The sequence below is a fragment of the Mustela nigripes genome, chromosome 4 (genome assembly GCF_022355385.1).
Source record: "Mustela nigripes isolate SB6536 chromosome 4, MUSNIG.SB6536, whole genome shotgun sequence".
Classification (NCBI taxonomy): domain Eukaryota; kingdom Metazoa; phylum Chordata; class Mammalia; order Carnivora; family Mustelidae; genus Mustela; species Mustela nigripes.
Genome location: NC_081560.1, coordinates 32,703,049 through 32,728,613, shown reverse-complemented (window position 1 = coordinate 32,728,613; position 25,565 = coordinate 32,703,049). Strand labels below are relative to the sequence as shown.

General features: G+C 32.9%; 1 protein-coding gene across 1 annotated transcript in view; it reads left to right on the top strand.

Annotated features, from left to right (window-relative positions):
• CAPZA2 (capping actin protein of muscle Z-line subunit alpha 2) overlaps window positions 1–25,216 on the top strand; it is a 62,508-nt gene extending 37,292 nt beyond the window's left edge. Inside the window, exons 3-10 of the mRNA XM_059396523.1 lie at window positions 1,093–1,144; window positions 6,751–6,814; window positions 11,295–11,501; window positions 13,039–13,118; window positions 16,644–16,722; window positions 18,819–18,890; window positions 23,278–23,340; window positions 24,192–25,216. Coding sequence (XP_059252506.1) covers window positions 1,093–1,144; window positions 6,751–6,814; window positions 11,295–11,501; window positions 13,039–13,118; window positions 16,644–16,722; window positions 18,819–18,890; window positions 23,278–23,340; window positions 24,192–24,332 — 758 coding nt within the window. The 3' untranslated portion in view covers window positions 24,333–25,216. The remainder of the gene's footprint in view (window positions 1–1,092; window positions 1,145–6,750; window positions 6,815–11,294; window positions 11,502–13,038; window positions 13,119–16,643; window positions 16,723–18,818; window positions 18,891–23,277; window positions 23,341–24,191) is intronic.
• Window positions 25,217–25,565: the final 349 nt, after the last annotated feature.

Below are 25,565 nucleotides of genomic sequence, written 5' to 3'. Positions count from 1 at the left end.
TCAGAAGAGGGGAGAACATGTAAAAACTAATTTATATTGGGGCACCTGGGTGGCTCATCGTTAGGCATCTGTCTTCAGTTCAGGTCATGATCCCAGGGTCCTGGGATCAAGCCCCGTATCAGGCTCCCTGCTCAGCAGGAAGCCTGCTTATTACTCTCCCACTCCCCCTTTTTGTGTTTCCTTTTTTGCTGTATCTCTCTGTCAAATAAATAAATAAATCTTTTAAAAAATATTTTATTTATTTATTTGACAGAGAGAGAGAGATCACAAGTAGGCAAAGAGGCAGGCAGAGAGAGTTATGTTTTAATGGTGAGTAGGCAAATGTCTACAAAATAATTGAGTCTAAAATTAGAATTAAGAATCAATAATCAAAGTAAATCAAATAAAGCAGTTATCCATATTGAACTAAATGCATTCATCTGTTGTTTGAACATGAGCTGAGGACAGAAATGTCTACATCTGAGCTCTGTTCACAAGCTGTTTCTTGCTTAATCCCTTTTTGTATGAAACAAATTCATTTGCAACTCATGCTAGTGTTGTCAGACTAGGAGGCAGGCATCTTCTGCAGCTCACATCAGATGATCTATTTTATCTCCACTTTAATTCCTTGGAAATACATTACAGTCTGCCTACATTGGCTATTGATTAATAAGGTATAAAATAACATGTACAGGTTTTCCCTGCTGTCCGAAAATAGAGCATTCTATGAAATCTCTTGTAAGTCAAAATGGCATAAAGTGGAGAGACAATTACCATTTGGTAAAAGAGAAAAATTTGTTTGGATTCCATTCAGTTAGCAAAAAACAGGTAAAATCCAAGTAGCGTAAAGTGAACTTTTGAATCGCTGGGGAAATTTATATTTCTATTTAATTCCTGTTCCTAACCAATAGCTTTAAGAAAATAATACTATGGTGTGTTTTTGTGATTATTTTCCCCATCAGAATAAAATTCTGATCTTGCTTACTTACATTTTGAGGGGGTAGGGGAAGAGAGAGGATTGTTAATATATAACCAAAGTAAGCTGCATTCATTACATAGAAATTTCAAACATACAAAAATAATAATATAGAAAACACGATACTTGTTTTACAGATGTTCGGTTACTGCTTAATAATGATAATCTTCTCAGGGAAGGAGCAGCTCAGTAAGTATTACATATTATATTAAATAATTAGTGACACGATGAGAAAAAAATGTTTTAAAGGTGGTTTTTGAGCACTAATCCCTGAAATAGATATTTGCACATCAAGTTTAAATATATAGATTATATGTATATACCTAGCTGGAAGAGAAATATTTTTGATGAAGTTTAAATATATATGTGTATTAATATGTGCGTACTCAACTAAAAAGAGAATTTTTTATCATGGACATAGCTTCACAATTACGACATGAAATTCTCTATTCATTGACTATTTGGCAGTGGCTTATATACTCAGTACTACATTTTGGCATTTGCACGGTTAGATAAAATTATCTGGAAACTTTGATTTTTGAAACTGTGATTGATTTTTTATTCAGGTGTTACTTTTTGTTAAGTGTTTGACCCTAATAGATTTTCAAGGATTAGGAGTTTTATTCTTTCACAGATACCTGATATAGTACCGACACATATTCAGTAAATAAGTATTTACTGGATTTGTGAGCTATTCAAATAACTAGGCAGTTCTAAATCTTAGCACATCATCTTTGAACCAGTGACCACAATCATGACTTGTCACAACTGTGTTAGGTTTTAAAGAAATAATTGATTTTCTTCTCTGTTCCCACCTCAAGTAAGGTGAGGACTCATGTTAGGCTAACCAGTTCCATTACTTGTTGGAAATTGAAGAAATTAATAGATTTTTAGATGTGTTGCAAAGAGTGTTTAGTATCCATCCAGGCACCTTTTCTCATCCTTATATTCTGCCCAATATGTGAAATCCTGAACAATGGGGGAAATTTGGTCTTACTCTGTTTTTGTAATGTTTCAAGGCTTTATCAGATCTGTCCTTTACACTTAACCCTAATGAAGGTAGAGGTTCAACATACTTCTAGGCATATCTGATTTTGCTTCTGATTTAAACCCTGTTATTTTTTATTAGCAACTGTTACTTATTTGTTACTGATTCCTGTATAATTAACAAATAGTGTTCTATTAGTTTCAGGCATACAATACAGTGATTCAGCAGTTCTGTACTTTAGTACTCATCACAATAAATGTATTCTTAATCCTCTTCACCTGTTTCACCCTATATACTACTTTCATTGTGAGAAAATGTACATAATATAAAATTTACCGTTTTAATTATTTTTAAGCATATAAGTCTTTGGCATTAAGTGCATTCACATTGTGTTGACTATCACCACCATCCATCTCTGGAACTTTTTTTATTTTCCCCAAACTAAAACTCCGTACCCATTAAACAAGAATTTCTCATTCTCCACTTTCTTCTGCTTCTGTTGACTAGCATTCTGTTTTCTGTTTCTATGAATTTGACTTCATTAAGTGTCTCATAAACGTGGAATCGTACATTAGTTTGTCATTTTGTGACTGGTTTATTCTCCTAAGCATAATGTCTTTAGGGTTCATCCATGTTGTAGCATATGTCAGAATTTCTCTTCTAATACTGAATTACTTATATACCACATTTTGTTTGTTTATCTATCGATGGACATCTGTGTTGCTTCCATTCCTATTAATTATTTTATTAAAGTACTTTATAGAAATCAGTTTGCTCTGTATCTTTGACTTTAGTGATTAACTTCTGAGTGAATGGTTACTTCTTAGTTCTTTAAACCTTATGTAAATCATTTGTATATTCAAGTAAAATTAATTTTCTTTATAATAGCATATGGCATGTTTATAACTTCTAACAACAGTACTTAAAAAGTACTTTTCCTCAGTTCTCTGTGGTAAATAAATGTGTGGGTTGTTTCATACAGGTGCATGAATTAGTGGGGGGTTTTTGTTATCAGCTAAGAAAGTGAGAAACTTGACTTATTGAAAGAACAAGAGTTTTTCCTCAGCAGAATAAAGTTTAATGAAAGTCAAAGAAAATACTCGTAATTACATAAGTGGTATAAAATAGCCGTGCATTTGACTCAAAAGTGATTAAAGTATTGAAATTTTATTTGTCCAAAGAAATACTTAAATCTGATGCTGGTTTTTACATTTAAATTAAATAAATTGGATTTGTTCTAAAAAGAAATTAGAATGTGATCTACATTTCTCTTTTATTATGAAACATTTTGGGAACAGTTGTCCACATTTCAAGAGATATGTACATTGAAATGCAGATACATTTCTAAGGAAATGATCTGAAGAAATCAGTAACTAATGATAAAACAAGAAGTTTATTGTATGATAGCAAGGAAAAAAACATGTAAACCTTAAGTGGAAAGTTCAGATTGTCTTGCATGTAGTTATACTATCAGTAAGTGATTGCTAACTAGATGAACCCTTAGAGAAAATATTGATTCTTTTTGTTGACTTCAGTAGTGTTCTTCATTCCAGATTTCTTTGAATTCATTTTGTAAAACATCTAAGATTATCTGTGAAGTGAGAAATATGCCCTACATTGTTGATTGACTTTAGAACTATATAACTGTGGTTCACGGTGTCCTTTTCTATGAAATAATTTTCAAGCAAAAATAGTATTATACTCATTGTTCAGTAGACTTGGTTCTGAATTAACTTTTAAAATATCTCCAAACCTGGTTTCACCCTCTAAAAAAGATACATGGCCTATCATTGAGGCTGTCCAAAACCATGTAACACAAGCTTGCAAAATATTGTAAAAAACATTTAGAATGTGTTCTAGTCGCAGTTTCACCAGAGTAAGTGCATAGCTGTACTCAAATTTCTTCTTCAATTGTGATCGTTGATATTGAATCTCATTTGTACAAGTACTTCTCTTTCTTACATGTATGTACTACTTTCTTCCTTCCTTTCCCCTTTTCCTTGTTGCTTTAACTCTTTTAATTTCACTTTTCTCCTCTTCCTATCTTTCTGTAAGGGGAAAAAAACATGGCTATATTCTTAAGATTGGTTTTAATGGGATATTTTTCCTAAGGGCACAAATTTAGTGTGTTTTGAAGTAGACATACTCTGAAGAGTCAGGACTGTCAAGTCTAACTTTTAAATACTCAGAAAGAGCCTTTTATTCAACTGACATATGACTGCCAGACTTCACTATGATGATGAGGTAAATAAGCCTCTTAGGGATTTTCTAATGGGGAATCACACATGTTCAGTATCAGGCCAAATGAAATAAAATATTATCATAATAGAAGCATATCAAAGGCCTTTGGAACCCAAAGGGAGAAATTTTTAATCTCTATTTAGAAGTGGTTTTTGAGCTGAATTTAAAGGATGAACAGGGTTTAAATAGTAAATAGGGAAATAATGTGGCTAAACTGAAGGAGACACCTGGTGAAAAGTATAGTATGTGATTGATGGATGACTAATAGTAATAGGTATAAAAATCTAAATACAGGAACAGGTATTTAGAAATGGATGAGTGGGATATAGAACTCTACAAGGGCAGAGAAGTCACTGTGTTCACCGTGTTGGGTGAAGGGGTAGTTGAGTTGATGATGAGTAGGTAGATGGAGTAAGTTTCTGAACTGGGTGGAAGTCAGTTTTGGAAGTCAGCTAGTCCAAACCCCTCTTTTTGTAGATAAGATAAATGGGCCCCATGCTAGCTAATAATGGGGTTTGGACAGAACCTAGGTATTCTATATTCTGACTCCTAGGTTAGTGAGTATCATTACTCCTATACCATGTAACTAATAACTTGTTTAACTTGCTTTGAGCACTTAAGATAAAATTTTACCTATTTTCATACTCAGTTGTTTCTTTTTCAGATTTCCTATTCTTCCCTCACTCCCAAGTAGATGATGGAGTTTGATACTCTGGGCAGTAAAAGGCCTAGGACCAAGTTACTATCTACATTTACTATTTATATATGTCTTTCACTGGAAAATGAATCCTACTTTTTTTTTTTTTTTTAAAGATTTTATTCATTTAAGAGAACAAGAGAGAGTACAAATGGTGGGGAGGGGTAGAGGGAGAAACAGACCCACCCCTGAGTTGGGAGCCTGATGTGGGGCTCCATCCCAGAACCCTGAGATATGACCTGAGCTGAAGATAGACACTTAACTGACTGAGCCACCTGGCCACCCTGAATCCTACTTTCTAAATGATCTAGTGTACTTTTTTTTTCTTTAAATTTTCAAAGTAGTTTTGAGATAAATTCATTTAAGGGTTAGTAACTGCCTGGCTATGTTGAGGCTATTCCTAGGAAAGTTATAGTTTTAATGAATTAAGGAAATCAGAAGTGAGTAGATACTACCCTCTCCCCCATCATGCATTTCTATGTTTATTCTCATTTTTTTTTAACATGCAGGGTCAGGAGTTTGACAGGTAGTAATTTGATTCTGTTTTGCTATTTTTAAGTGTATTAGTCTGGCAATTTATCCGTGATGGCTTTGTTTAACCAAATATTTCTTTCTAGAGGAGAATCAAGTAGCTAATAATCTGAAAATTCAGTGGATGTCTTGCCATCTAGAAAACTTTCCAAGTAGGTTAGGTTGACAGATATATTTCTAAATTTTAAAATACTCAATATCTCTTCTGTTAAGTGTAGAAAAAAATCCTCAGGTTATAGATTTAGTAAAATATAATATGGTCCTTACATATTTTTCAGATAATTTTTTGTACTTTGAGAGTCTTTCCTATAAATGTATTATATAACTATGTAGTATTACTTACTCATAGGAAAATAGAGAGAGGCTTTATTCTTGAATCCATCTTGTCACCATTTCTTAGTTCAGACTCTTCAGCAGTTCTAATATGGACATTTGCCTAATAACAACCTAACTGCTTTTTTGTCATACACACTGCTGCCAAATTAATCCTCTTTATAGTTAGGTTCTTCTTTCTCAGAAAGCATCAGTGACTCTGCTTTGCCTCCTAAATGAAGTAATTACTCTGTCAATCAGGGCCTTTCACTTTTATTCAGTAAATATAATTAAACACATGCTATGTGACAGGCATTGAGCTTGATGCTTTCCATGATATGGACCTAACCTATCTTCTCATGTGTTTCATTTATCCTGGTCCCTGTAACTGAAACTGTAACTTTTCTTCCCATCTCTCCAGTTTCTGCAAGAGAGTCTACTCATTATTTCAAGGCCACTTTTCATTGTCAAATTTCTAAAGAAATCACTCTTAAAGCACTTCTTATCCTTGCTTCAACGAATATAATCTTTTAAAATGTGTATTCTCCTTGATGCTTTCTTTATTGGTCATTGTCTTATAGTACTTTCTACTTTGTGTTATGGTTATATTTATCTGTTATCTTTCCTACCCAACTGTAAGTCCTCTGATCATAGGATCTGTCTGATTACTCTCTGCATCCCTCATAGAACCTACTCTGTTTCCTGGTATATTGTGTACTCAGTATATACTCAAGTAATTAGATATGTATCTTACAGATGGCTAACTTTTACTTTCAAGATATTGAGTGAAACAAATTTTATTTACTGTTTTAATTTTCTTTTGCTAAACATTGAAGGCTGCAGTTTTTAAAATAGCCATATCTATATATAGTATTTATAGTTAATATAAGATCAGTAATAGAGAATTATAATTTTATTAAACTTGCCATATGTAGTACAGGAGATTTATTGACAAGTGAATTATTCCTGCTGTTTTAAGAGGCTTGAGTTTTGTAATCTTAAACAATTGGCCTTTTTCTTTTTTAGTGCATTTGCACAGTATAACTTGGACCAGTTTACTCCAGTAAAAATTGAAGGTTATGAAGATCAGGTATGTTTCATATGAACACAGGATCTGACCTGTCCTTGTTTCATTTATAATGGTTAATGTATTCTGCAAGAACTGTGAAGTGGTATGTTTAAGATACAGTGTTCATTTTAATCATAGCCTCTTATAGGCAAAGTAATTGAAAATTTGGGTTTTTTTGTTGAGACAATAATACTACTAGCAGAAAGTCCCTTTTAGAAGTATTCAAATGTAATTCTTTTAAGATTTTAGAAAATAATTGCTTTAAATCTACTTTCTTGTTTTTTATAGGAAAAAAAATCAATCCTATATTAATCCAAAATCTAGAATATATATTAGTAAGATTTATATCATATTTTGGTTGCTCTGGAATTCTACAGTTCTTCATGTGAGTAACTTAGCATTTAGTAATTATTAAATCTTTTCTTTCCGAAGTGAAAGTTAGAATTGCTAAGCTAAGAAAAGCCACCAAAAGTCACTAGTTTGGGTGTTTTTTGGTTTTTTTGTTTTGTTTTGTTTTTTGTTTAGAGTTATTAATAATCAGTGATTATATTAATTCATATTGTGCTTGCGTGAAGCACAACTTATATAAAACAATATGAAGAAGGACCTGGTAGGTGGAACATGAGAGAGTTGTAACAATTAGTTCTTAGTGGCTAGTCATGTCAAAGCTTGCATTTGGCATTATTCATTATGTAATACGTAGTCTTGTATGTATGAGCCTAGACAGAAGTTAACTTATAACTGAAGAGAAAACAAGCTTATATATATATAGACATGCATGTGTATATGTATACACACACATATATATATGAAGCTATATAGTGTTTCGTTTTATGAATCTCCTATATTTATTTTCTTTCTCTTGGGAGATTTTAGGTTTTTTAGTCTTTCTTTTTCTTTAACTGTAAACAAAGCTGTATTGTAAATCTTTATACCTCTGGGCACATTGACCATTATTTTCTTAAAATACTTCCCTAAAAGAATATTTGTTGGAGAGCTCCCCACTCATTTATGAACCTAGCATAATATTAATACTTAAACCTAATAAAGAGAAAACAAAAATATCAAACTCTAATCTCACATATGACCATAGATTTAAAAACTTTAAATAGATATTAAAAAAAATAGAATCCTGGAATATATCAAAAGAATGACAAATTAAGACTAAATAGAATTTATTACAAGAATGCATGAGTGGTTCCATGTAAGGCAATATCTTGGTCTTATCTATTAACCACCAAATCAAAGAGAAAAACTTAATGATGCATCAATAGACAGTGAAAAGGAATTTGAAAAATCCAGCAGCTGGTCCTTATTACAAAAAACCTGAGTAATCTAAGGATAGAGGAAGACCTCTTAAATATAGTAGATTGTTTAACAAAAATCACAGTAAATATCATAGACTACAAACACTGAAATAATTATAGTTAAAATAGAAAATTTGCCAGGTTTGTTTGCTTATTAGTATCCCACCTAATGGCAGTATAGCAAATAAGAGAACGAGAGCTTTAGAAAAGAAAAGAAAACTCTTAGGTTGTATGATTTATATAATCACCTCCAAAAGAAACTACTAGATTTAAAACAATTTTGTGGGATGGCTGAATTTAAGGTAAGTATACAAAACTCATTAACTATACTCTGTTGTGCAAAATAAGTACTTTACTCTAGAAGTGGTTGGAGGGGGAGGAGTTCCACTTTAATTGGTTGAACTATGCATTAACCTAGGAATAATCTTACAAGAAAGGCAAAGGAATGTGAAGACAGTGGTGGTTGTCTTCTTAAAACACAAAACAGGATGTGAACAATGGAAAGGCAATACCATATTCCATTTTGAAAATAGAAAGTTAAATTACTTAAAAATTAAAATACAGGGGCACCTGGGTGGCTCAGTGGGTTAAGCCGCTGCCTTCGGCTCAGGTCATGATCTCGGAGTCCTGGGATCGAGTCCCGCGTCGGGCTCTCTGCTCAGCAGGGAGCCTGCTTCCTCCTCTCTCTCTCTGCCTGCCTCTCTGCCTGCTTGTGATCTCTCTCTGTCAAATAAATAAATAAAATATTAAAAAAAAAAATTAAAATACAAATTTATCGCAATTCATTTAGAATCCTAATAGCTTTCTTTTTTTTAAAATATTATTTATTTATTTTTTATTTATTGGACAGACAGAGATCACAAGTAGTCAGAGAGGCAGGCAGAGAGAGAGTGGGAAGCAGCTCCCTGCTGAGCAGAGAGCCGGATGTGGGGCTCTATCCAAGGACTCTGGGATCATGACCTGAGCTAAAGGCAGAGGCTTTAACTCACTGAGCCACCCTAATAGCTTTCTTAATTGGTCAAAACATTCATTAAGTTGATGCAAAAAAAAAAATACATGTTTGAAAAAAAAAATGTAAGAGCAGTAAGAATGGGTAAGAGAATTCCTTTACTAAATAGCAGAAGATGCTTTACAAGCAATGTAAAGTCAAATCAGTATGATTTTGTATATAGTAGACAAATAAATCAGTACAGCAGCATATAGAACCAGAATTTAATCCCAAAATATATGAAAATTTTTGTGCATGACAAGATTATAATTTTAGATAGGCATATAATAAAAGATTGGCACAACTGGTTTCTGTTAAGAGGAAGGTTAATTTGAACCTCTGTCTCATACAACATATAGAAATAAATTCTAGGTGGATTAAAAATTTGTAAAATGAAAAAAGAATTTGTAAAATGACTGAAATTTTGAAAAAGTCTATATGTACAATACTAGGGCAGGGAAACTATCTTAAGTTAGTCTGGAAACCCAGAAACTATAGAAAAAAGATAAACATTTTGCTACATAATAATTATTTTAACCATAAAATGAAACAGATACCTTAAATAAGGGACTCTTATAAATTAATGAGAAAACAACCAAAAAAAACCACAGATTAAAAATATTAAAGAATATTCACTCACAGAAAAACAAGTGGCCCACACATAAAAAGATACTTATATCTGTCAGTAGTCAGAGAAATAAAATGAAAGTAATGAGATATTTTATACCCATCAGACCGAAAAAAGAATCATATCCCTATTGATGGTGGTAATGTGAGGGGAATATATCTTACATATGTTTCATAAAAATGTGGAAAGTCACAGCCATTTTTTGGGAAATGTATTAAAAATTAAAAACAGACCCTTTACTTTACCTACTGTCCCCACTGCTGGGAATATATTTAAGAGAGATGGAAGCACCTGATGGAAATAAAATCATTAGCATGTTAAAATATATGTATAGAATTTTAACATATTTTTATTTTAACGTTTATTTATTTAATTTATTTATTTGACAGAGATCACAAGTAGGCAGAGAGGCAGGCAGAGAGAGAGGGGGAAGCAGGCCCCCCACCGAGCAGGGAGCCCGACGTGGGGCTTCATCCCAGGACCCCAGGATCACGACCTGAGCTTAAGGCAGAGGCTTCAGCCCACTGAGCCACCCAGGCGCCCCCAGAATTTTAACATTTTAATGTACCATTCCTCCCCCCAAAAGAAAACAGCCTGGAAATAAAAGAAATGGTCCATCAGTAACAGAATGGCAGAATAAATTAAGTTATACCCACATTATGGGACATTATGCAGCCATTAAAAAGAATGGTGAGATGTTTACCAGTTGACTTTGAAGGATTTCTATAAGGTGCTGGTGTTGAAAAAAGCCAAATGCCGAAAAATACGTGTACGTGTGCATTTTCATTCCATTCTGGTAAAACAGTGACCAAAAAAACCCTGTATGTGTGTATATGTTCACATAGATGTGTTTTTATTTATCTATGTGGGATTGTATGGCTGAAAAAAGATTTAGAAGGATACATCCTATGTGTACATGATTTTTATTAGAGGGGGAAGTTCTGACATAGTTAAGGAGTCAAAGATTGGGAGAGTTGCAAAGGAAGAACAAGAGGGGAAATTTTAAAGCACAGAACATCACATTTATTCATGTACAACTTAATGTACATAAAAGAATAAATTACATGTTTAAAAATTTGAAAGTCAGTTGAAAACAGCTGTCAATGAATAGGTTATAAAAACAAGCAGACACTTCACAGTAGATGAGATTGTGGGCCCAGGAACAATATAGGACACACAGAGGAGTGTTCTCTCTGGGTTAAAGTTGTTCTTGTAACCATTCTCATTGAAGGTTATCACCAGTCCTTAGTTTAAAGAACTGGAAACTGGTAATAGAAATAGTAAACAGTTTATAGTTGTAAAACAGAACAAAACTCCAGCAGTATATTAAAAGATGCATTCTTTTCACTCATTAGCCAGAAGTTATATTGGGAGAAAATTAAATCCATTGATCTTAGCTGAACAAGACTAGCCTCATTTCAATTATTATAGTTGTGCCATATAGTTAAACCAATTGCTTGGAATAGAATTTTTTACAGTGTTCAAGACAAAACATAAGTGAATTTATATTAATATATGTCAGTACTTAAATGCTATTTTAAATATTTTATTTCCCCAAAATTCACTGCATCATTGAAGGTATTGATAACAGAACATGGTGACTTGGGAAATGGAAAGTTTTTGGATCCCAAAAACAGAATCTGTTTCAAATTTGATCACTTAAGAAAGGAAGCAACTGATCCAAGACCATATGAAGCAGAAAATGCAGTTGAGTCATGGAGAACTTCAGTAGAAACTGCTCTGCGAGCTTATGTAAAAGAACATTATCCAAATGGGGTTTGCACTGTAAGTCATCAATATGCATATTTTTCTTTTGTCTTATGTAAATATGACTTCTTATGATCTCCTGAAATCTCTAACTTACAGAACTGACATAACTTGCCATTGTTTTTTTTCTTGAAGTAAATACTTCTAAGTGTTTTTTTGAGAAACTCTAAATAGTAAATACATTATGATGGCACAGAATGGAAAAATGGTTGTACCTTGAATTAAATCCAAGTAGGAATTGTCATACATTGATTAGAGCATGATGCTGTAAGATTCTTTAATCTCACGTTAATAACTCATCTCAGTAAGTTTAGATCAAACTTCCTTTCAAGATCTTAGAACAAATTAAATTATTTGGAAGTGGAATCATGTCCTTGCCTGCTTTATCATCAAGTCTCTTTTTTAATGTGATTCCTGCATAGATTTAACCTGTTTTTATATTTTCTTTATGAAATATAGAAATTGGAAGTGCTTTTTTTTTTTTTTTTTGTAAGATTGTTTGTACCTAGATAGGGTACAGCCATCCCCCTAGCCACCTCCCAGTTTGTTTGTGTTTCTGTGATCTTCTCTATAGCCAGAGAGATCTTTTTAAATACAGATCAGATCATGAAAATCCCATATTAGAAATCATTCATAGATTTGCCATTATACTTAGGATAGAGTCTAGGCTTCTGAACATGGCTTTCACAGCCTTCTGGACCTGGTCTTTGCCTACCTCTGGAACCTAAGATTACTATATATCCTGATTTATATTTGCTGTCCCAACATAATTACTAATATTACCAGTAGCATCCCACTTCAAAACTCTCAGAGGTTTTCTGGTTAGAACAAAAATTCATATAATCCCTTAACTATCTAGCTCTCAGTAATTATTTGAGGAAAAATTACATCATAACCTAAAATAGTTTACAAATTCATTGAATAATAACCTTGTTGACTAGGATTATTTTGGAAGAATAACTCAAGAATAGGTAGGTACGTTGTATTAGAGAGTCTTTATTTGCTCCCGGGGGATTGAAAGGTACAGATTATCCATGACTTTTAAAGCAGTAAACAAGAAGTGAAACAACGTCATACCATCGCAAGCATTCTCTTATGACCTTTTTGGTTATAAGTAAATTAATTTTCTCACCTCTTTCCTGATACTTTGTAAAATGACTGAAGAAATAACAGCCTCTAAGATTGTGAAGGAAACAAAGATGATAATCGAAGTGTAGGTCCAGTTTTTGTTTGTGTGGAAACAGCCAGATTGGTATTTGCATGTTTAAAATGAATTGTCTACACTTCTTGTGATACCTGTATTTGGAATCAAAAGTATAGTATGTCTAGGATGTTTGTGAATATTTTTAAAGTATAGTAATGAGTTTTACTTTATACATTTTGTGCTTTTTTTATGATCCACCAAGAATTTGTGATGATAGGTGTACATGTTTGAGTACTTGTTTTTCTAGCACCAAAGTGCTCTACAATTTTTTTGTGTGTGTGTGCAGATGTTTAAAGCTGAACATTCTGTGGTCCTGAATTCACACTTCTCTTTATTTTCTTTGCCATTAAGGTATATGGTAAAAAAATAGATGGACAGCAAACCATTATTGCATGCATAGAAAGCCATCAGTTCCAAGCAAAAAACTTTTGGTAAGTTAAAATTTTATATTTTGGGGAATTCTGACATTTATATCCTTTGTAGTCCTTGTTTTATTGGTTGGACCTGTACCTTATTTGTGTATGCCTAAGTACAATATAAACATCAATCTTGAGCCTTTTGATATAAGAAAGCTATTTACTCCATAATCAGCATATTATTTAAAGGTAGCAGTAAACCCATTGACAGTGAATAAGAGCGTGGGATTGCATCAAGTGTTTTTAGAGACTAGCAAGCAGCATCCTAAGGGAACATTTGTGCCTGCAAGCAGACCAGTTGGCAGGCCCATATGCTCATTCTGAGAATGGATTGTTCCTGACTGAGACTTAATGGGAGAGGAGGACAGAGGTAATTATAAAGGGAAAGAACAGTGATTTTTCTGGTGAACTTTGGGGGTTCTGAAGTAGATGTTTACATGCGAATTTATTTGTGCTTGGCTGGCCAATGTAAGGAATAAATGACTGTTTTATACAGTGAGGCAGATTACAATCATAATTTCATTTTAATTAAATTATAATCTTGTAATCAAATTCATTGATTATTCCTTATAAAAGTCCAGCCCCCTAAAACATGACTTGCCGTGTTAATCTTGGACTTTTGACAAATTGTTGAGCCTTTGTATTTTTAGACAAGATTGTTTCTGAGACATCTTCTTTATAAAATTCTGAGGTTCTACAAGACTTTATAAACTCAAAATTGAAAAAAATCTTTACCTTCATCCTCCTTTTTTGCTAATACATGCTAAGATCATCAGAATAAGTGTAATCATAATATTTGACTTGTTTAGCCAAGTTGGCTGGTTGTGCTCTCAAGGGTAAAGTAAGAGGTAATCAATAACCCCTGTGGACTAATTTGGTTCATGGCCCAAGATTGCTCCACTATTAACCATCTTAGAAATAAATGCAAGGTTACAAGGTTAACCAAGAACATTTGGAGAAATGCAATCCATTATCACTGAAGGAAAGTCAATTCTATATGTTAATGTACACTTTAATGACAAGCTGCAGTTCCCTAAAGATTCTGGTATATAAAGTTAATAAAAGTGTAGTTTCTCCATTCTAAGCATAAAATCTTGTAGCAGTAACCTACCAGTATCCTAAAGAAATAAATCTATTAATTTATGCAATTTGTGCCAAGATATGTATCATAAAATCTTGTTGAGGTGAACTATTAAAGGAAAATTCTTGTTGCTAAGTTTTATTTCAATATATATTTAGAGATGTTACAGTGAATTTACTAATCAGTTTTGAAAAACAATTTGAGCTTTAGCATATGTGAAATGAAGATGGTGTTTTTGAGTTCTCTGTTCTTACTAATTTGCTTCCCATTTCTGAATTTTTCTCCTAAACTACCACAGTGAACATTGTATCATGGAAATTAAAAGTGACTTCCACTCTTTAAAGAAGATAAATTCTAAATGACATTCAGGGGGGTAGACATCACGTATCACAATAATCTCAGTAAAATCTGAATATTTTGGTACAAAGAAATATACTTCAGTGCACCTAAAATACAGATAGAATTAAAATCAAAAGATAATAGTCATGGACATTTAATAGATTTCATTAGGACTTTGTCTTCTTGGGCTCTACTCTTTCCCTAATGTCTAGGGAATAATACACATTTGTAATTACAGTGTTAATAGAAGAGAAAGGAAGAATATAAATAAAGCTAGTATATCTCGACTCCATTGATAACATACTCCATTGATAAAAGGCTATGACTCAGCATCATTTACCATTACTGTATAGTAGTAATGCCTATGGAAGGATTTTTTGAAATAGTTCTTAAATTGGTACCATTACTGGATTTAAAATTCCTTTTTTCTTTTTGTAATCAGTGTTTATATATGCATATTGTCATAATAAATCAGAAGTATATATGCTTAGAACTTAATAGTGCTCAATATTAATATCTAAATAAAAGGAATTACTTCTTTCAGAATCACGAAATAAAAATAAATAGACATAGGTTTTTTGTCCAACTGAGCTACTTACGGATAATTTTGGGTGTCCCTCAAAATCAAGGCATGGTATAAAATTCTATTATTTTGTAGATCATAACGCATTGTTCTAATGAGAGTACTTTAGATATGAGTACATTAGATATGTTAACTTTAGATATGAGTACTCTCATTCTGTGGATTTTCATGATTGGGCAGATTGCCAAAATATTACAAGGAACCCAGAAGTAATTTTATAGCAAAGCCAGTACAGTGATCCATTAACTCTGTGACTATTTCAGAAACATATGCTACTATTCCAAAAAAAAACTAACAGGTATAAACCTGCATTTCAAAATATGTGTTTAGCATACAAAGAGCTACTAGGGGTATGGGGCACCTGGGTGGCTCAGTGGGTTAAGCCTCTGCCTTTTGGCTCAGGTCATGATCCCAGTGTCATGGGATCCAGCCCTGCATTGGGCTCTCTGCTCAGCAGGGGGCCTGCTTCCCTTCCTATCTCTGTCTGCCTCTCTACCTACCTGTGATCTCTGTCAGATAAATAAATAAAATCTTTAAAAAAAAAAAAAAAGAGCTACTAAGGGTAAAAGGAAAGTTGACATGAAAAGGCCAAAAAAAGGATAAGATTCATTATCTGGGAGGCAAAAATGAATAACATATTAGATGCTTGTTTGTAATGTCACAATTTCCTACTATTAATATGTGTTTAATTTGCATACCAAAAGCCATTTTAAGTGAGAGGAGGATATGCCTTTTATGTGGAAGTTTAATCCTAAACTGGAACAGAAGAAAATTCCTGACACTTACAACTCCTTATATAAAGTCTTTCTCTTTCCAGATATCAAAACCTTTAAAATATTGTATTATTACCCAGTCTTTTAAAAAACATTTGGTACTTTGTACTCTTCAGTGGCTGTCAGACTACATTGACTGTATTTGTGATAGCCCCTGGTAATCTGAACATTTGTTCTGTTTATTCTTTTTTTTAATTGAAGTATACTGGACACATAAGGTTACATTAGTTTCAGGTGTGTAATGATTCGACAAGTTTGTAGCTATGCTGTGCTCACCACAGGTATAGCTACCATCTGTCACCAAACAACATTATTACATACTTTTAACTATATTCCGTATTTTTATCCCTTTTATTGCCTTATTAATTCCATAACTGGAAGCCTGTATCTCCCATTCCCCTTCACCTCTTTATTCAGTTTACTGTTAATTAAAGCATGTCAGTTGCGAAGAAATAGCTTAAAATTTTTCCCCAAAAAGTAGCTTATATAATATAGTTTTGATCTGTATTTTAAGCCTTAGCTTTAGAATTCTTTAGTTGTATCCATGGTATATGTCCTTTCTTATCAGTAGGATGAAGATTAAATGTAGCTCATAACTGAACTTAACCCTTTGATTCTTTTAAATATTTCAGTGATTTAACAATGAATATCCAGCATCCATCCCCCACACTCTCATATTGTAGCATTAAATTTAAATCTGGAACTTAAAATTTATTCAAATTATTTTCCTTACCTTATTTACAGCTGCTGTTTTTATTTTTAAGGAATGGTCGTTGGAGGTCAGAGTGGAAGTTTACAATCACCCCTTCAACCACTCAGGTGGTTGGCATCTTGAAAATTCAGGTATGAAATAAAAAGAATTTGTTTACTGCTCTCTAGATGATTCTGAACAGAGAAACAACTAATTCATAAATTTACTTTTTCTCAGTACACAATAAAAATTTCTTCTCTAGATCTTTGTTTTGAGGTATTGGGGAAAACAAGTAGTGTTGATTTCATCTTTCAAATAACCTTGCAGTTCATTCCCTAGTCATCAAAAATATGCAAGGATAGCTTACAGATTCTAAAAACACAGCTAAAATTAGATGCTACCATTTGGTCTGCTCTTCAAACAGTTTGTTCATCCAAGCATCCTCTGAGTTTGAGTTGTGCTGTTCTGTCTCCTGAATTGGGTGGAATTGGGTGAGGTATAATATTAATGTATGTATTTGCATATAGATATATAAGTATATATTTATTGTATTTATATATTAAAATGTAGATATGACATTTATCCTTTAAGTATCTTCTGTACTCATATTTAATTTCTTATAAGAAACCCACCATAATTGAATTCTCTGACTCATTTAATATAAACTCAAATGTTTATATAGAAGAACTTATGATAAATAAGAGGAAGTATTTGAATATAGATATTACTAAACAGGTTAAAGACTGACCAGTCTTTTTCTATACTGGTTCACTTACTTATTCAGTATATTTCATTAACTATCATGAAAGGTATTGTGCTAAAAGCCATAAAGGAATAAGATGGATCAGATACAGCTGCTTTGTCATTTGAGTCCACTATACATTTCTAGTCTTTATCCTGTTGTTTTTATGTTTTGTTATGACTGTCCATTAGGGGATAGAGAAGAGAGGCTAAGAGTGTGGGTTTTGAAAGCAGTCTGACTGAGTTTGAATCCCAGATCTGTATGACCACAGGAAATCATTTAATATTAGCTGTTTTTGCTTGTTTCCTCATGAATCTAAAAAAGAAAACAGCAGTAGAAAAGCTTATATGGTTGTTTGAAGATTGGTTGATATGGGCAAAATGGTTGGAACAGAGTCAGACATGAAGTGCTTGATGAATGATGACCATTACTGTTGAATTATTCTCTCCTTCAGTTGGGTCTCAATAGCTTTCACCTGGATAATTTCTAAAATGGTGCTTCTGTTGAGCCAGAGCTTATTGAGAGCTGGGATTGTCTGATTCATAGCTCTGTCTTCATCACTTAGCGTGATGCCTAGCATATAATTGTTATTTTATTGAATATCTGGACCCTTTGCCATCCCCCAATCTACTTTTCACATTGCCATTGTCACAAAGATGATTTCTAAAAATTTAAATCTGGATATATTATTTCGTAAGACCACTCTCACTTACTAGATAGGCCAGACATGTTTGCATGGCACACAAGGCCCAAATTGATTTGTCTTTACCTATTTCTCCAGTCACTCTTCTCGCTCCCCAGTCTCATACACATTCCAGCCATAAGTACCTCCAAGCCTTTCTACAGTATGCTGTTCTCTTAGCTCAGTTGCATTATCTTCCCTGGTTTAATTGTTGTCATACTTATATTGCTGAACCCAAGTCTTGTTACCTCCTTTCTGAAATTCTTTCTTAAATCTCAAAGAGTCTGAAGACTCTCAGTGTCCCAAGACTCTCTATGTACTTTGTACATATCTCTTATTGTGTTGTATTGAAAAGTAAGGCCAAGGACTCTTTTTTAAAAGCTGTGCATCCCTAGAACCTTCTGTAGTAGCAGGCGTGCAATCATTCAGCTAATGCTTATTGAATAAATTCGTGTCTGAATTATGAGGAATTAAATGGTTGGTGGAAATGCACAAAAGAGGAATGATATTTGGGAGGGAATATGGTGTGTTCAGTTTTGGAAATCTTGAGTTTAGTTATCAGTAAAATATCTATTAGGTAGAAATGTCCAGAGTCAGGTCAGTGGAGGGCTTGCCTCAGTCATTTACAGGAACAGTAAATTAATCTCACTAGGCTGAAGACAGAAAGAGTTATCCTGGAGTTTGCAAGGTCAGGAGCTCAGCAGAGAAGTCTAGGTTTAGAACTGAAATTGGTAGTCACTTGAACTGATGTGTTGTTGAAGCCGTGAAGATCTATCTTGATGATTCCTATAATGTGTGGTTTCTGTAATTTCTTTTTCTAATAGGTTCATTATTATGAAGATGGTAATGTTCAGTTAGTGAGTCATAAAGATATACAAGATTCCCTAACAGTGTCTGTAAGTAATTTCAAAATAAAATTTCAACAACCTGATAACTTCTATAAAACCAGAACAGTTTTGAAATTAACATTTTAAGTAATATTTCTGCTTTAGATTAAAGTGTTCTCAAATAGATTAAAGATGGTAAGTTAAAAAAAAAAAAGATGGTAAGTTAACTGGAAGTCTGTATATAACTTTTTTTTAGAGGTTTTATTGGTATAATTCACATACCATTCAATTCACCCATTTAAAGTATAAAATTTCATCCGTGCTTTTTAGTATATTCACAAGACTATATAATCACCACAATCTAATTTCGAATGTTTTTGTCTTCCAGAAACCCTGTACCCATTAGCAGTCACTCCCCATCTGTCTTCCTCATCAGCTTTCCCCCAAAACCCTCCTCAGCCCTAGGCAATTGTGAATTTACCTTTTAACTCTATGGATTTGTTTATTCTGGACATTTCATATAAACTGAATCCTATAATATGTGGTCTTTTGAGACTTTTTTTCACTTAGCATGATGTTTTTAATGTTTATCAGTGTTGGAGGATATATCAGTACTTCATTCCTTTTTATTCCAAAATAATATTCCATATACCACATTGCATTTATCCATTTATCAGTTGGATTGACATTCGTGGTTTTTTTTACTTTTTGCTGCTTTGAACTCCTGTGTACTATTTTTTGTGGAGACGTTTGTTTTCATTTTTCTGTTTTTTCTTTGGTGGCGGTGGAATTGCTGGGTTGTATGTAGTTCTGTGTTCAACCTTTTGAAGAACTTTTGCCAGATTATTCCAGAGTGGCTGCACCATTTTACATTTCCATCACTTGTCTACAAGGGTTCCACTTTTTCCATGATAGCCATCCTGTTTGGTATAAAGAGGTATCTTATTGTGGTTTTTATTTACATTTTCCTGATGGATAATGATGCTGAACATCTTTTCATGTATTACTGGTTATTTGTATATCTTCCTCAGGAAAATGTCTATTCAGATCCTTCGTCTATTTCTTAATTTGTTATTTGTGTTTTTATTGTTGAGTTGTAATTGTTACTTACATGTTTCGAATACAAGTCCTGTATCAGATACAGGATTTGCAAATATTTTCTCCCATTCCATGTGTTGTTTTACTTTCTTGTTATCATTTGCAGAACAAGAGATTTTACTTTGGATGTAGTCCCAATTTATTTTATTTTTTTTTATTGTTGTTACTTGTGCTTTTGGTGTATTAATAGAAACCATTGCCTAACCCAAGGTCATGAAGATTTACTCCAGGGTTTTTTTTATAAGAACTTTATAGTTTTAGCTCTTAAATTTAGGCCTTCAATTCTGTTACTGAACTTTTAAATTCTATTGTGTTTTTCCCCTCTATCTAGATTATGATTAAATGAAGTTTTTCTGAAGTTCAGCTTTCAAATTCATGAAACTGTGAACTTGATTTTATTTCCCAACGTAGTTCTCTCACACATTCTTTCCATTACACGTGCAGTTCTTTCTTTGTGGGATTTTTTTTTGCCCCAGTGATATTAATAATATAACATTAATAGTCAATTTTATATTTTCCTATAAACTTTTGTGTCACATACCTAAAAATGCCAATATATTATAAACATCAACTGCTAATATACAAAATTAGCTAACAGGTACAAAGAAGAGTTAATTTTTAATTTAAGAAAGCATTTAATTTAACATTAAGAAACACGAGTGAACGTGTAAGGCCAGTTGCTACCTGGGAAGAGAGGAGAGCTGGTATTTAAGAAAATGTTTCACTAGCATTTAAGTGACTCTGCATTTATGCTAAATAGTACTCTACTTGCAAAATTTGCCAGTAAAAGAAACTAAGGTCTGGTTTTCCATGAGACACGGTGTTTGGTATTGTTCTTTATCGTGTCCATACATGTAACTTTTGCATAACAGAGTACTTGGTCCTATATTCTTTAGTTTGACACTAAGCAAAGATTCTTCCTAAGTTACAGACTGTGGAATTGTTGTGAGGTGGTCATAGTAATTAAACTTGACCAATATACCTTTTATGCTGCTTTTTAGAAATGAATGTTTTACTTTATTTTGCAAGATTTTCTTTTCTTTCTTTTTCTTTAGCTGTTTTTGGACAGAAAAAAAAGCACATATAATAGAAATATAAATACATATGTATAAATACATAAGACATACATAAAATAAGGTATTAGAGAATTTTTAATTAACACTGTTCACATTTTTGCTGTTAGGAAGAAAGCAAAGAAACTCATATATTGGAATGTTAAAATTTTTCCAGAAGATATTTAAACACTATAGTAAATTCACCTTAAACTTTAAAATAAGCTTTTCCTGGGGTGCCTGGGTGGCTCAGTGAGTTAAGCCTCTGCCTTTGGCTTGGGTCATGATCTCAGGGTCCTGGGATCGAGCCCCGCATGAGGCTCTCTCCTCAGCAGGGAGCCTGCTTCCCCCTCTCTCTGCCTGCCTCTTTGCCTGCTTGGGATCTCTCTCTCTGTCAAATAAATAAATAAAATAGAAAAAAATAAATAAAATAAGCTTTTGCCAATGTTTTAAAATTGTATTATTATGGTGGTAAATACTGTTGAGTACATATTTAATATTTAGATACAGTCATTAATTAGAAATTTATGACTAACTTCTTACCTGTAAAGACTGTCAAATTCATATTAAGTGTTATAATTGAGTTTCTCATCAATATGTATTATTAATACTTTGCTTTCCTTAAACAGTGAAACCAGGCTCATTCTGCAGACTTTCAAAATACTTCTGCCTAGTTTCCATTGGACTTAGATTAATTGATCCTACAATATTTTCACTTTGTTATAATTTCTGTGTTACTTATTAAACTATAGTAGAGCAGTAATTATACATATATTGACATACCTATTTAAAAATAATAATGGTGTACACAAAAATAAACTCAGAATGGATTAAAGACCTAAATATGAAGCCTAAAACCATCAAAATCCTAGAAGAGAAAAGAGCACAGTAATTTTTTTGACCTTGGCATTAGGAACATTTTTCAAAGTATGCCTCCTAAGGCAAGCGAAATAAAAGCAAAAATAAACTGTTGGGACTACATCCGATAAAAAGCTTTTGTACAGTGAAGGAAACCATCAACAAAACAAAAAGGCAACTTCTTAAGTGGCAGAAGATATTTGCAAATGATGTGTTTAGATTAGGGGTTAATATATAAAATATATAAAGAACTTAGACAAGAGCACCTGGGTGGTTCAGTAGGTTAAGCATCTGCCTTCAGCTCAGGTCATGATCCCGGGAGCCCCACGCTGGGCTTTCCTTCTCAGCGAGGAGCCTGCTTCTCCCTCTACCTTGGCCTGCTGCTCCCCCTGCTAGTGTTCTCTCTGTCAATAAATAAGTAAAGTCTTAAAAAAAAATAAGTCTACTCAACACCCAAAAAGTAAACAGTCCAATTAAAAAATAGGCAGAGGACCTGAATAGACATCCTTTTTGAAGAAGACATACAGATAGCCAACAGACATGAAGAGGTGCTCAACATCACTAATCATCAGGGAAGTGCAAACCAGTATCACAATGATACATCACCTTTCACCTATCAGGATGGCTAAAATCAAAAAGACAAATAGTGTTGGCAAGGATGTGAAGGAAAAGGAACCTTCATGCAATGTTGGTAGGAATGCAAACTACTATAGCCACTGTGGAAAATGGCATGGAAGTTCCTCAAAAAATTAAAAGTAGAAATACCATATGATTCACTAATTCCAGTTCTGGATATTTACCCAAAGAGAATGAAACACTAATTGGAAAAGATATAGGAATGTTTATTGCAACATTGTTTACAGTAGACAAAATATGGAAGCAACTTAAGTATCCCCCAATAGACGAATGGATAAGGAAGATTGGGGACACTACATATAATGGAATATTATACAGCCATAAAAAGGATGAGATTGTGCTATGTATGACAATATGGTTGGACCTAGAAGATACTGCACTTAGTGAAATAAGACAGACGAGAAAGTCAGTTACCATATGATTTCACTCATTTGTGGAATTAAGAAAAAAAGTGAATAAACAAAAAGATACTAATATAAAGAACAAACTAATGGTTGCCAGAGAGAGTGGAGGTGGGGGAAGGGCAAAATGGTGAAGGTGAGTGGAAACTACAGTCTTCTAGTTATGAAATGACTAAGTCATGGGAATAAAAGGCATAGAATGAGAAATATAATCAATGATTCTGTATTAGCACTGCATGGTGACAGATGTAGTTACTTGTGAGCATAACATAATGTCTAAACTTGTTAAATCACGATGTTGTACAGCAGAAACTACTGCGACTTTGTGTGTCAATTATACTTAAAAAAATGGAAAACTTAAATAGTGGTATTTTAAATTACCATTTACGTTTGGTTTTGTTTTTCATTCAGAATGAGGTGCAGACAGCAAAAGAATTTATAAAGATTGTAGAAGCTGCAGAAAATGAATACCAGGTATGTTTTTCAAAAATACTACATAATTTATATTTGCTTTAACTAATGGCACTGAAATTTTAATTTCATTTATGAGCCTGAATTTTTTTCATTTGTTTCACTATAATAAAACATAGTCTTATATTTTTTAATTTGCTTGTTTTTAATTCAGTGACAGACTAATGAAAATGGCAAAAACTCTGTTTTAGCCAACTGTAATTTTTGAGTGTTAGTCATAATATGCAAGATTTTAAATGGTTATTTTGTTCTTGATTGGAAAATTTAATTTATGAAGTAATTCCCGAAGTATTATTTAGATTATGTGTAATGTGCTTGGATCTTACTTCACTTTATATTCTTATTTTTATCAGCTTCTAAACTGTACTCTTGAACTTACATATTTAATTTGTGGATTAGCCCTATTTCTTCTCCTTACAAACAATAATATATAAAATTATTCTGAGTGAAATAGTAAAATTGATCCAAAATGAGAATATACAAATATTAAATCTAATTTACAGTTTCATTTCATTAAATATTCAAAATGATTATAAGCTTTTTCTTTTAGGGGCACCTGGCTGGCTAAGTCAGTAGAGCATGTGACTCTTGTACTCACAACTGTGAAATCCAGACCTGAGCCAAGATCAAGAGTCCGACACTTAACTGACTGAGCCACCCAGGTGATACCTCTTTTTGTTGCTTTTAAACAGCTTTTAAAACCACATTGGGGATTTTACTTGACTTTTTTTTTTTTTACTTTTTAAAAACTGAAATAGGCTGCTTAAATAAAAGTTTTTCTAAAACATCTGTGTGCTTTATAAATTGTTCTGTTTCTTTTATTTCTTTAAACTTTTAACTACTGTTTTTCATAGACCGCCATCAGTGAGAATTATCAGACAATGTCGGACACTACTTTCAAAGCCTTACGTCGACAGTTGCCAGTTACACGCACTAAGATTGATTGGAACAAGATCCTTAGCTACAAGATTGGCAAAGAGATGCAGAATGCATAGGATGAACATTGCATGACCGGATCATTTTAATGTCTTTGCGTTTAAAAAAAAAAAATCATTGCAAAAGTATTCAGAACTGTCAAGCTACCCAGTCAGATGGGCTGTTGCCATTTAAAAATCACTGTAATTAATTAGTTTGGTTAGAGCACAAAGCTTAGCTAATCAACCATTATTTTTCATTTCTTTTCTTCAAAGAGGATTGAAAATCAGTTTAGTTTAAATGTCTTTTACTTTCTGTTACACTTTTCTTTCTTATAATTAAGAGATGATTCCTCTAGGTTAATGTTAAAAGTTTTTGAAGTGTTTCAAAAATATTTTACTTATCATAACCCTAAAATTGTTGTCTTTTGGTTTATGAAGTGGGTAACTTTTGATATTTGCCCAGTTCTTTTTAATGGCGTCAATAATGGACATTCTAGTTTAAGGTGGTTGATGGATTTAGCCATATATGCTGCTAAAGAAATTGTCTACCTTTTTCCCCCTCACCTCTACCATTTATGTAAGATCAAGATTAGAGGGAAAGCATTTTCTATATCAATTGTGTTTTGAACCTTTCAAGAAGGTTATTTAGCTAGCTTAGTGTTTAACTAAACTTTTTTAAAACAAGGCCAACGTCTAATGCTGTTTTGAGATTCTGAAATTAAATGAAAATACTTATTTCAGAAATGCATTTAATGCTTTTTTCTTGTGACAGTTACGCAAATTAGCTTGAACTCCATATGTCCCTGAGTTATTTTTATCATAAAGCCACAAATGTATTATAACAAGGCAAATTGTAATATATATAATCCTGAACTCATGACCATGTCTCAGTTTATTTCTTTTCTTGGATTGAAAAGTACTGAAATTCAATGTGACATTAAAATGAAAATTTTCCTAATTTATCTGAGTAGGTATCACTTATCAATGAGTCATACTATTTTAAAATACTTTCTTTGGATATTGTGATTCTTAACTGGTTGTAAATTAGAAAAGCTGGGAGTACATATGGTTTGCATTACAGTCTAAATTTTTCCATCTTCCTGTGCATCATAAGCATGTTTGTAATATTTTAAAATTTACATTTACTGATGCTACAGGAATTTTAAACCTGTGGTGAATGTTAATATTTATTGTAGAGAGTGAGGTAGATTTATGGTTTCATTCAGTCGAGTATGGTTATTATACTCCAGTGGAATTCCTTCTTCCTTCCTCACATACATACTCTTGAAGATGTCTGGGCCTGGAAGTGTT